The sequence below is a fragment of the Oncorhynchus gorbuscha genome, linkage group LG12 (genome assembly GCF_021184085.1).
Source record: "Oncorhynchus gorbuscha isolate QuinsamMale2020 ecotype Even-year linkage group LG12, OgorEven_v1.0, whole genome shotgun sequence".
Classification (NCBI taxonomy): Eukaryota; Metazoa; Chordata; class Actinopteri; order Salmoniformes; family Salmonidae; genus Oncorhynchus; species Oncorhynchus gorbuscha.
This window is the reverse complement of record NC_060184.1, coordinates 29,763,740-29,776,661: the sequence shown is the minus strand read 5'-3', so window position 1 is coordinate 29,776,661 and position 12,922 is coordinate 29,763,740. Positions and strand designations below refer to the sequence as shown.

At 40.8% G+C, this 12,922-nt stretch overlaps 1 protein-coding gene across 2 annotated transcripts; it reads right to left on the bottom strand.

Annotated features, from left to right (window-relative positions):
• Positions 1-329: 329 nt before the first annotated feature.
• On the bottom strand, positions 330-2,084 carry atp5mj (ATP synthase membrane subunit j). 2 transcript variants are annotated; one of them, XM_046293296.1, is made up of 5 exons: positions 1,942-2,005; positions 1,415-1,469; positions 1,189-1,312; positions 803-823; positions 330-492 (listed from the first exon to the last, which is right to left on the bottom strand). In XM_046293296.1, the coding sequence occupies exons 3-5, from the start codon at positions 1,310-1,312 to the stop codon at positions 479-481; spliced, it is 159 nt and encodes a 52-aa protein (XP_046149252.1). In that variant the 5' UTR covers positions 1,415-1,469; positions 1,942-2,005; the 3' UTR covers positions 330-478. The 2 variants fall into 2 exon arrangements, with proteins under 2 accessions (XP_046149252.1, XP_046149251.1); XM_046293295.1 differs by lacking the exon at positions 1,415-1,469 and having other exon boundaries at positions 1,942-2,084.
• Positions 2,085-12,922: the final 10,838 nt, after the last annotated feature.

The following is a 12,922-nucleotide window of genomic DNA, read 5'->3' as shown; positions in this document are numbered from 1 at the left end:
TTAGTAGGATTTTTAAAATTATTTGTCTGCCTGTGTAAACACAGCATAGGAGTGTTTTCTGTTTAACTTGCCCTTTAAACTATAAACATGCCTTCATTATAGATCAAACAGGATATTAAGGATTGGCCAGAACTACATTACTTACATTTGCATAACAAATAACTTAAATCCTAATAAACCTTAGACCTTAAATAACTACAAATATTGCTAATATGTATACCTTAAAATAAAGTCAATGGTTTAATAGAAAAATGTGTTGACAAACTTAACATATACCCATCTTTTTGAACCCGTTGATGAGATTAAAATGATCACTGATGGCAAAAATGTATCATCCTTCTAGTGATCTCAGTAGACCATTTTATTGTTCCATAGAAACAGACAATATGGACAGACATTATGGTGTAAATTGAGCTGCTTCACATGGGGTGCTATTTCACATGGGGAAAGGGGGTGACCGCTCAGCATAGTGATGAAATCAATGTGCAGGCTCTGAAAAAAAAGATAAAAAAATGTCAATGCATACAGACTATTGCAAAATACTTAAAACGTATGATGCTGTTCAAGTTAGCTTATTAATGTCAGGTGTTACACTACCTACTGCAGCAACATAGGCAGTAAGATAGCCGTAATGTCATCTCATGAAATGTTGGTTAATAGATCATAAAGTATAAACGTTTTGTTTTTATTGATTCCATTAACATGCTCACGTATAGCTGTTTCAACATGCAAATCTGCCATGTAGGTATCCCAGTAAACTTGAATAACATGAAATGCCAAATAGATAACATGTTGCACTTACTTCCTTTAACTGCTTTCTTTCCTAAAGTTAGAAAAGGGAGAAGGACACAATAGATGTTAAAAAGCAAACTCATACATTATCCAAATACAGGTGTACTAGCCCTGTACAAAGTGAATACGCGCCATTAAAAAGCCCATTCTGAAATTGCAGTAGTGTTCTGCTGCTGCATGATACAGTTTCTCCAATCACTGATGTAAAGATCTTGTTCAGTTACTAAAGTTGATCCTCTTCAAGTCTGGCGTGCCTTACCAAGAATGAAAGATAATGCTTCACGCATTATTGCCCACAGCCACCAACTATTCAAATGAATGAAGACATAGTACAGTACTACGATTTCAGAAGTTTTGGTGTCAAAATTTTATTCAATTTAGCAGTAGACAACTCACCCCCATAAGAGACTTTGTAGTACAGGTATGTCATGACACCCAGGCCGACCCACATCTCCTGGTACGCCCCAGTGTAGTAAGGGCTCATCTTGGCCCACCAGCTTGAAAATACACGCCCTGCCATCTGTGTGAAAAATAACAGAATTCTGTCAAATATATTTATTTTCCAGGCAAAAAAACAGGGTCGGTCCAGCAATGGAAGGAAATTAACTTGGAACAAGTGTACCTTAGCAGTAACACTACAGCTGGCTAGCTTGTAGTACGTGGGGGGTGAGAGACGCCTAGGTGAAAGATTGTTAGCTAGCGTTAGCTGTATAGCCGAGCAAGCAATATGGTATATGCCCACCGAACAGAACTACCGTTGAAGCAGAGGACGTCGCATGACTTTCAACCATATCCGCCTCCTTAGCTAACGTTACCCATTTGTCCTGATACATGGCTGTTACAAGTGTCAACTTACGTCATCAAGGCACACTAGTTAGTATGTATGTCTATGTCAAAAGTAACAGAAAAAACTAGCTAGCTACATTTACACAATCACGCAAGGTTAGCTTGCTAAATTCTTGCAACTAAATGTTAGCCAGTTTGCTCGCTAACGTTGGGCCTCATGCAGAGGTTGTCGTCATGGCTGGCACGCGTAGGTAAACCTGATATATATATTTTTTTAAAGAAGGTAATCTGACATATTTAATTGATATTTTTGCACTAGGTATTGGTTTGCAGACTTAATAAAATATTTTTGTAGGGCCTTACCTTCAGTATGTGATGTCCGGTGCGAAGAAGGTCACTTTCCAACGAAAACAATGTATGGTGTGTCGCAGAGCGTGCTGGGATACCAGTTTTCTTCTTTTGCAGCAAGCAGAGAGATAGTAGAATGCACATACAGATTTAGCCACATCGCCTCCCCGTGGTAGCCACGATTTATCATCCAGCAAAAGCACTCGACCCACCGATTTAACATAGAAAATCTGCTGTTTCATTAACTTGTCCAGTGATTTTTTTGTTGTTGTCGACATTTAGAAAGTTTGCATAGGAAATAGATGTGACAGTTGCCTTTCCATTTAACTATATTGTCTCGATAAAGACACCTAGAGGTAATTGTTTCACAAGACCTAAAAAAAGGATTGATTTGTAAAAACCCACATTGTTGAATAAAAATTAGGTGGTTGAAGTGTTCCCATTATGTATAGAGGCTAATTGCGCATTAATAAATTGAGACAGCCTGTATGTCTTCCCACCTAACTGTTTCATGTCTCAGGTAGCCCGCGGAAGACAGCATGGTTATAATGCAAAATTAACTGAACAATTATTTTCCATATTCTAATAACGTATTACCACAGTCCGTGCCATGGTGAAATTTGCACTCCTGTAGATCTGAAATAATTGGATGGTGAAAGCAAGGCAAAGCAATTCCGGCATTCTTGAAAGTCAGGCCAATCCTTATCCCGCAAAGAAACATTATTTTTTATAGTTGTCATTTTTTAAATTTAGCAAGCAGTAGGCATTTGAAATTAAATGTTTATTAATTTTTTATTTAACCTTTATTTAACCAGGTAGGCCAGTTGAGGACAATGAAGATTTGTGGACAAGATTAAAGCAAAGCAGTGCAACAAAAACAACAACACAGAGTTACACAAACAAACGTACAGTCAATAACACAATAGAGAAGAAAAATTATTGAAAATCAGGATTCAGAATTCATCCTGGCCTCCTATGTGATGACATCACGTGCCCCGCGTACTTCTCTAAAATTATTTGTCAACATTCCTTCGAAAAACTCACATCATAGTGAGAATTCCCGTTAGACAACCGAACAGAGGTCCACCCGTCACAGTTTTGGAGGAGTTCTGTTCCTGGTGCTCCCAGTCTCTCTTCCGTTTGGTTTCAGAGAAGAAAAATAGAAAAATCTATGTACAGAGTGTGTAAATGTAGAAGAGTAGGGAGGTAGGCAATAAATAGGCCATAGAAGGGGTGGATGTGGGGTGGAACTTTATAGTTAGGCCTATGTGATGACATCACGTGCCCCGCGTACCTTCAAAATTATTTGTCAATCATTTATTCGAAAAACAGTTTCCATCATAGTGATGCAATAAAGAAAGTAAGACAACCGAACGATCCACCCCTGTCGAACGGATAACAATGTTTTTGATCTTTGGAAAATTTCTCCTATATCTGTCATTTCCATTACACATGTGGCAATGTTTTTGTTGTTGTGACATTGCTTTTGTCAAATAAACTTCGGTAAATGGAAACCTGTCTCCTGTTACTGAGTGGACTAAATGCTTTATTCCCGAGAGGAAGAGGCGAATCGAGAGGGCCCAAAATCTGTCTTCTCTAGCAAGTGGCGTTATTTTAGTATTTTCTTTGCTCAACAAGCGAGGAGGTTTTGAATGGAGGTCAATGTGTCGACTTTGGTTAACCATTTTTTTATGGATTATTTGCTACGTGTGGTTTATTTGATCTAATATGTTTCGTAATAATTCGGTTGTTACGAGTGTACTGATATAAGTAGGACACGTGACATCCCGGTAACTTTGAGAAAAAACACTTTATATTGTAGTTGTGCCTGATAGTCACTAGCAGTTACCTGGTCGTCATAAACCCCGCCTATGTCTACAAATTATCTTCTTAAAATGTGATTTTCAACCTAACCTAACCACACTGCTAACCAAGTCAAAAAGACCCTAATAATGCATCTCCAGGAGACCTGTGGATAATGCAGCTGGCTACCAATTCATTTTCATTCAGTCATGGCTGGTTTAGGAATTTATTTGAATCACCAATACTAATGGTTTGAAAGAAATCAAAAGTAACAGTCAGTATCTGGTGTGGCCACCAGCTGCATTAAGTACTGCAGTGCATCTCCTCCTCATGGACTGCACCAGATTAGCCCGTTCTTGCTGTGAGATGTTAACCCACTCTCCCACCAGGGCACCTGCAAGTTCCCGGACATTTCTGGGGGGAATGGCCCTAACCCTCACCCTCCGATCCAACAGGTTCCAGACGTGCTCAATGGGAGATCCGGGCTCTTCGCTGGCCATGGCAGAACACTGATATTCCTGTCTTGCAGGAAATCATGCACAGAACGAGCAGTATGGCTGGTGGCATTGTCATGCTGGAGCGTCATGTCAGAATGAGCCTGCAGGAAGGGTACCACATGAAGAATGAGGATGACTTCCACAGGGTTGAGACTGCCTGCAATGACAACAAGCTCAGTCCGATGATGCTGTGACACACCGCCCCAGACCATGACGGACCCTCCACCTCCAAATCGATCCCGCTCGAGTACAGCCCTCGGTGTCACGCTCATTCCTTCGATGATAAAGGCGAATCCGACCATCATCCCTGGTGAGATAAAACCGCGACTCGTCAGTGAAGAGCACTATTTGCCAGTCCTGTCTGGTCCAGCGACAGTGGGTTTGTGCCCATAGGCGACGTTGTTGCTGGTGATGTCTGGTGAGAACCTGCCTTACAACAGGTCTACAAGCCCTCAGTCCAGCCTCTCTCAGCCTATTGCAGACAGTCTGAGCACTGATGGAGGGATTGTGCGTTCCTGGTGTAACTCGGACAGTTGTTGTTACCACCCTGTACCTGTCCCGCAGGTGTGATGTTCGGATGTACCGATCCTGTGCAGGTGTTGTTACAGGTGGTCTGCCACTACGAGAATGATCAGCTGTCTGCCCTGTCTCCCTGTAGCTCTGCCTCACAGTATGGACATTGCAATTTATTGCCCTGGCCACATCTGCAGTCCTCATGCCTCCTTGCAGCATGCCTAAGGCACATTCACTCAGATGAGCAGGGACCCTGGGCATATTTCTTTTGGTGTTTATCAGAGTCAGTAGAAAGGCTTCTTTAGTGTCATAAGTTTTCATAACTGTGACCTTAATTAATTGCCTACCCTCTGTAAGCTGTTAGTGTCTTAATGACTGTTCCACAGGTGCATGTTCATGGTTCATTGAACAAGCAGGGAAACAGTGTTAAACCCCTTTACAATGAAGATTTGTGAAGTTATTTTTACGAATTATCTTTGAAAGATGGTGTCCTGAAAAAGGGATGTTTCTTTTTTTGCTGAGTTTTTTCAGCAATAAGAGGGTGTGTCTGAAAATACCTGGTAGCCTATGCCAACACACTTTTTTTTGCCATTATTCCTAAGGGAAGGTTGCTGGCTTCCTGACCAAATAGCAACCCAGTGGGCATGTGACGTGATAAAGACGTCTTTTTCTGGTTGAAATCTGGTCGGGACGTCTTATAAACAGATCACAACCATATTAAGACGTGAAAAATAAGTAATGTAAAATACGTCTCATTTTGGTTGATATCTGGTTTATGGTTTAAATCTCTATAATCATGTGCATAGTGTTTGTGGGCCATGCACCCATTAGATATAAGACACTAGAACAATTACAATGATTAAAATTGGAGTAATGTTATTTTTCATCAGGGTTTGCATGATTCAGCTTAGCACAGTTGGCAAACAATAGCTGGCAGTGCGGACCAAAATGGATTAGGGTTTCGTGGCATACTGTACCCAGTCATCACTCTTGGCCTATTCCGGTTGAGACTCTGGGGGCTTCAAGCAGACTGAGCTCTTCCTGAGTCTGGCAGAATCATATTACTTTGGGCTCCGGCTAATGATACTCAGGTCAAGTCCACTTAAGTTTATCCAGCCCAATTAACTTTTTCAGGAGTAGGGCCATTTGAAATTTGTATTTGGCAGGTGATGACATACCAATTAAAAAAGCAAAGAAATGTGCTATATTTCACCTCAGAGTCATCGACTTTTCTAGATACAATGTGTCTCTGTGGTACTATAGCTATCAGAGATGGTCCATAATTTAGAGAATCTCCGTTGCTATTGCTTTTACTAGCTACGGCAGTGTTTTTCGTAGTTTGCAATTGAAAAGTGCACATACCATTTGTTATCCATACCATTTGTTCCAGGCTACCAACATGTAAGATAAACATGCACAATAATACAGGATACAATTTGTGTCTCTGTGGTCCTATAGCTATCAGAGACAGGTATGTAGAAAAAGCTCCACCAATTCCTGGTTGATAAAATTCTAATAGTTTGGCTAAATGCAGTTTATGTGACAAAACAAGCAAGTATAGTTTAGATAATCCATGTACCATCAAAACCGATGTGAAGAATCTTTTCCATAACCAAAAATATTGTTTGAAGCTTGTGTACCAAACCGAAAGTAAAAGATGCAAAAAATAAACTTAAGAATTGGAAGCATAGAAATTGTGCACACAGGACAGATCAACACCTTCTTAGACTTGCTTTCAATAAGAATGACAGATCTATAACTAATTACTATGTGAATTTGGTTGGGTCGCCCATAAAGGTACATACAGTGCCTTCAGAAATTAATCAGACACCTTGACTTTTTCCACATTTTGTTACATTACAGCCTTATTCTAAAATGAATTAAACAAGAGAAAAAAATCCTCAGCAATCTACACACAATACCCCATAATGACAAAGCGAAAACAAGTTTAGAAATGTTAGCAAATGTATATATAAAAAATAAAAACAGAAATACCCTTTTTTAAATAAGTATTCAGACCCTTTGATATGAGACTCGAAATTGAGCATAGGTGCATCCTGTTTCCATTGATCATCATTGAAATGTTTCTACAACTTGATTGGAGTCCACAAGTGGTACATTCAATTGATTGGACATGATTTGGAAAGGCACACACCTGTCTATATAAGGTCCCACAATCGGCAGTGCATGTCAGAGCAAAAACCAAGCCATGAGGTTGAAGGAATTGTCCATAGAGCTCCGAGACAGGATTGTGTCAAGGCACAGATCTGGGGAAGGGTACCAAAACATTTCTGCAGCATGGATGGTCCCCAAGAACACTGTGGCCTCCATGATTCTTAAATGGAAAAAGTTTGGAACCACCTAGACTCTTCCTAGAGCTGGCCGTCCGGTCACACTGAGCAATCGGGGAAGAAGGGCCTTGGTCAGAGAGTTGACCAAGAACCCGATGGTCACTCTGACAGAGCTCCAGAGTTCCTCTGTGGAGATGGGAGAAACTTCCAGAAGGACAACCATCTCTGCAGCACTCCACCAATCAGGCCTTTATGGTAGAGTGGCCAGAAAGAAGCTACTCCTCAGTAAAAGGCACATGACAACCTGCTGTGATTTTGCCAAAAGGCACCTTAAGGACTCAGACCATGAGAAACAAGATTGTCTGGTCTGATGAAACCAATTTTGAACTCTTTGGCCTGAATGCCAAGCGTCACGTCTGGAGGAAACCTGGCACCATCCCTTCGGTGAAGCATGATGGTGGCAGAATCATATTGTTGGGATGTTTGTTTTTCAGCGGCAGGGACTGGGAGACTAGTCAGGATCGAGGCAAAGGTGAACAGAGCAAGGTACAGAGAGATCCTTGATGAAAACATGCTCTAGGGCTCTCAGGAACTCAGACTGGGCTAAGCACACAGCCAAGACAACGTAGGAGTGGCTCCGGGACAAGTCTCTGAATGTCCTTGAGTGGCCCAGTCAGAGCCTGGACTTAAACCTGATTGAACATCTCTGGAGAGACCTGAAAATAGCTGCACAGCAATGCTCCCAATCCAACCTGACAGAGCTTGAGAGGATCTGCAGAGAAGAATGGGAGAAACTCCCCAAATACAGGTGTCCCAAGCTTGTAGCATCATACCCAATAAGACTCAAGGCTGTAATCGCTGCCAATAGGTTCTTCAACAAAGTACTGTTTTAAGTTTTTATATATTTGCAAACATTTCTCCAAACCCATTTTTGCTTTGGAATTATCGGGTATTGTGCGTAGATTAATGAGATTTTTATTTATTTCATACATTTTAGAATAAGGCTGTAACGTAACAAAATGTGGAAAAAGTCAAGGGGTCTGAATACTTTCGAATTAATTTCTATATTTTAAAATTCAAAATTTCAAAATTCAAATAGAAAAATGACCCTTGGTATGACTTTCTTAAAACAATTCCATATAGCTATAGCAGTAAGGCTGAACACAATTTTTCATCAAATAATTTGTACATATATTTTTTGATACTTCAAGGGGTCTTAAAATTCTAAATCAAACAGAAAGATTATCCTTGGTAAGACCTTAAAACAATTCAATATAGTTTAGTAGAACTTTTATTATTGACCAAATACTTATTTTCCACCATAATTTGCAAATAAATTCATTAAAAATCCTACAATGTGATTTTCTGGATTTTTTTTCTCATTTTGTCTGTCATAGTTGAAGTGTACCTATGATGAAAATTACAGGCCTCTCTCATCTTTTTAAGTGGGAGAATCTGTGCATCTGTAAAAGTTAGTGATTTGGGTGACAAGCCAAATTTCTTCAGCCTCCTGAGGTTGAAGAGGTGCTGTTGCACCTCTTGAAGAGGTGCTGTTGCGCCACAATTGGTGGCTGACTAAATACTTTTTTGCCCCACTGTATATGAACATATTCTCATTCACCCCTTTTAGATTTGTGTGTATTAGGTCGTTTGGGAATTGTTAGATTACTTGTTAGATTTTACTGGACTGTTGGAACTAGCAGCACAAGCATTTCGCTACACTCACATTAACATCTGCTAACCATGTGTATGTGACCAATACCATTTGATTTGATTTAGAAGGTTGTGGTACTCAAGGAGACTGAGGTAGGGGCCTCTCGTCTGCTTTTGAATTAGCAATCTGCAGAGATTTCTCAGCAAGGTCATTACTTTGAGGGTATCCACTGAGCACGGACCTACGCCGATGTCCATCGACGTCTTTTTTTGGTCTTGTCAGGCCTTGATTTTCCCCAAACATAAATGTGTATTATTGGTTCAAATTTGGGTTAGGGGGGATGGATCAGGGCCATTAAGGAGAGGGGGAGAGGAATCAGGGGCTGTGGGGTATGGGAGAGAGGTCAGGGGCGTTAAGGAGTGTGTGGAGGGGGACAGGTGGTCGGGTGGTCTGGGTCTTCATGTTGTTGTTGTCTGGCAGAGGGGGTGGGGGGTTTGTGGCATTGGCCCGTTCAGCGTAGAAAAGGGGCAGGTTCGGTAGTAGTGCCCCTACCTCCATCACAGGTTGCAGGGTCATGTTGATTTGCATTCTGAAGCCTTTGCTGATTTTACAGATTATGGCTGTACAGGCTGCGGCCAGATGGCTCAGTTGGCCAGAGTTCCTGCACAGCTTGGGCATGCCGTAAAAGTGGATAGAGTCCCTGTTGTTCCCCAGTGTGATGGTGCTGGGTATGTGATTCCTGTAATAACAACATCTGTTATCTGTAATACCAACATGTTTCAAGCAGACCACCATAGTCCGTTTGCCCAAGAACACAAAGGCAACCTGCCTAAATGACTACAGACCTGTAGCACTCACGTCGGTAGCCATGAAGTGCTTTGAAAGGTTGGTAATGGCTCACATCAACACCATTATCCCAGAAACCCTAGACCCACCATCATTAAGTTTGCAGACGACACAACAGTGGTACCCCTGATCACCGACAATGACGAGACAGCCTATAGGGAGGAGGTCAGAGACCTGGCCGGGTGGTGCCAGAATAACAACCTATCCCTCAACGTAACCAAGACGAAGGAGATGATTGTGGACTACAGGAAAAGGAGGACCGAGCACGCCCCCATTCTCATCAACTGGGCTTTAGTGGAGCAGGTTGAGAGCTTCAAGTTCCTTGGTGTCCACATCAACAACAAACTAGAATGGTCCAAACACACCAAGACAGTCGTGAAGAGGGCATGACGTACGGCCCAGTACATCACTGGGGCTAAGCTGCCTGCCATCCAGGACCTCTACATTAGGCGGTGTCAGAGGAAGGCACTAAAAATTGTCAAAGATTCCAGCCACCCAAGTCATAGACTGTTGTCTCTACTACCGCATGGCAAGCGGTACCGGAGTGCCAAGTCTAAGGACAAAAAGGCTTCTCAACAGTTTTCACCCCCAAGCCATAAGACTCCTAAATCAAATGGCTACCCGGACTATTTACATTGTCTGCCCCCCCAACCCCTCTTTCACACTGCTGCTACTCTCTGTTTATCAAATATTCAGTCATTTTAACTATACATTCATGTAGATACTACCTCAATTGGGCTGACCAACCAGTGCTCCCACACATTGGCTAACCGGGCTATCTGCATTTTGTCCCGCCACCCCCTCTTTTACGCTACTGCTACTCTCTGTTCATCATATTTGCATAGTCACTTTAACCATATCTACATGTACATTACTACCTCAATTAGCCTGACTAACCGGTGTCTGTATGTAGCCTCGCTACTTTTATAGCCTCGCTACTGTATATAGCCTGTCTTTTTACTGTTGTTTTATTTCTTTACTTACCTGTTGTTCACCTAATACATTTTTTGCACTATTGGTTAGAGCCTGTAAGTAAGCATTTCACTGTAAGGTTGTACCTGTTGTATTCGGCGCACGTAACAAAAACGTTGATTTGATTTGTTAGACTTAAAGGGGGTAGTTAATGCTAAATCTATATTTGGGTCAAATTCCTCTTACCTTAAATTGTGGCTGAATGCCCATTGTGACAGAAACCACAATAATCCATCATTTACTTTGACTACAGATTTCATGAATGGAAACAGCCGAACCGATGTTAGCAAAACTTCCTCAAAAACACTTAATCACAGCCTAAAAATCCCCACAATTCAATTGTGTGAGGATTTTTACGCTATGGTTGTAAAAATCATCACAGCATGAGAATTCTCACAGTTCAATTCAGGGTTAACTCTGGGGTGTGAAGACTTGCTTTCCGAAATCAATCAAATGTAGAATCTTTTCATTTTTTGCCTTTTACTTCGTTGATCAGGTTGTGTAGATCAACAGGATAACAATTCAATTGAATACATTTTTAGATTTCATTTTAAGGCATCATAATGGAAACTTTGCAAGGGGGGTGTAAACTTTCACTCGGCACTGTATGTGGCCTGTCCAAATTCATGTAGAATTTTGAGATATAGATCTGTCATCCTCAGTGAAAGAAAGTCTTACAAATGGTAGATCCATACTTTGTGCACTATTTCTAGGGCTGTGACAATTCCATTATCGCAATATTATTTCCAAACTATTTGGTCTTTTAAAAACCTGCTGTATGTAAAATATTGCATGCTATAGCTTGCAAAATACATGTGACTGGATGACATCATGTTTATTCTCAACATTAGTGTTTTGCTAAATAAATTAAATCTGCTTTGTGTTTTGTTTCCTTGCCACGATAGTAAGGAGTATTGCAATACTGGTATCGTCTATGCTTCCCATCCTTAAGTTTAGCTTTTGTGTCTTTTTACTTTCGGTTTTGTACTCTAGCTTCAAACAGCTGAAAATAAAAAGATTGGTTACTGAAAATATATTTCACAATGGTTTAGATTGTACAATGATTAGCTACACCGGAGAGATTCAAACCTCTCCTCTGGGCCCCCCAGCTGTTCCATGTATTTGAACTATTCCACAGCAAGCACACCTGATTCAACTTGTCAACTAATCATCAAGCCCTTGAATAGGTGAATCAGGTGAGCTAATTCAGGGCTACAACAAAATTGAGAAACGTCTGGGGGTTAGAAAACCACTGCTCTACACAACATTGCTCGTTTTGATACAAACTGAAATTAGGCCAACACAGCAGAGTGATTTCTACATATGGAGCCTCTAACATGGTTTTCAATTTATATAACATTTATGATAGGGAAGCTTTGAGGTGATTGTTTAATTAACTCTCTTTGACTGATGGTATAGTATTTAGTATTTTATTAGGATCCCCATTAGCCTTTGCTGAAGCAGCAGCTACCCTTCCTGTGGTCAACAACAAAACATGACATAATACAGAACATCAATAGACAAGAACAGCTCAAGGACTGAACTACACACATTTAAAATAACAACTGTAGAACCAAGAAAAGGTCCCACTGACAGCTGCACAGATTGCTGAGTTATCCACACATCAGCACACATACAGTACATACAATACCTTCAGAAGGTATTCATACCCCTTGAATTATTCCACATTTTGTTACAGCCTGAATTCAAATTCAATTGCTTTCTCTCACCGATCTACACACAATGTGTTTTTAGACATTTTCGCAAATGTATTGAAAATGACAGAAATATCTAATTTATATAAGTACTTACACCCCTGAGTCAATACATGTTAGAATCGCCTTGGGCAGCGATTACAACTACTGGAAGTCTTTCTGGGTAAGTCACCTGGATTATATATTGAAGTTAATCTTTTAAAAATTATTCAAGCTCTGTCAAGTTGGTTGTTGATCATTGCTATACAGCCATTTACAAGTCTTGCCATAGATTCTCAACATGATTTAAGTCTAAACTGTAACCAGGCCACTCAGGAACATTCAATATAATCTTGGTGAGCAACAAAAACATTAGGAAAACCTGCTCTTTCCATGACATACACTGACCAGGTGAAAGCTATGATCCCTTATTAATGATGTAACCTGTTAAAACCTCTTCAATCAGTGTTGATGAAGGTTTGGAGACGGGTTAAAGAAAGATTTTAAAGCCTTGAGACAACTGAGACAGGGATTGTGTATGTGTGCCATTCAGAGGATAAATTGGCAAACACATCATATTTAAGTGCCTTTGAACGGGGTAGGTGACAGGCACTTCAGTTTGAGTGTGTCAAGAACTGCAACGCTGCTTGATACAGTTTCCCGTATGTATCAAGAATGGTCCTTCTCCCAAAGGACATCCAGCCAACCTGACACAACCGAGGGAAG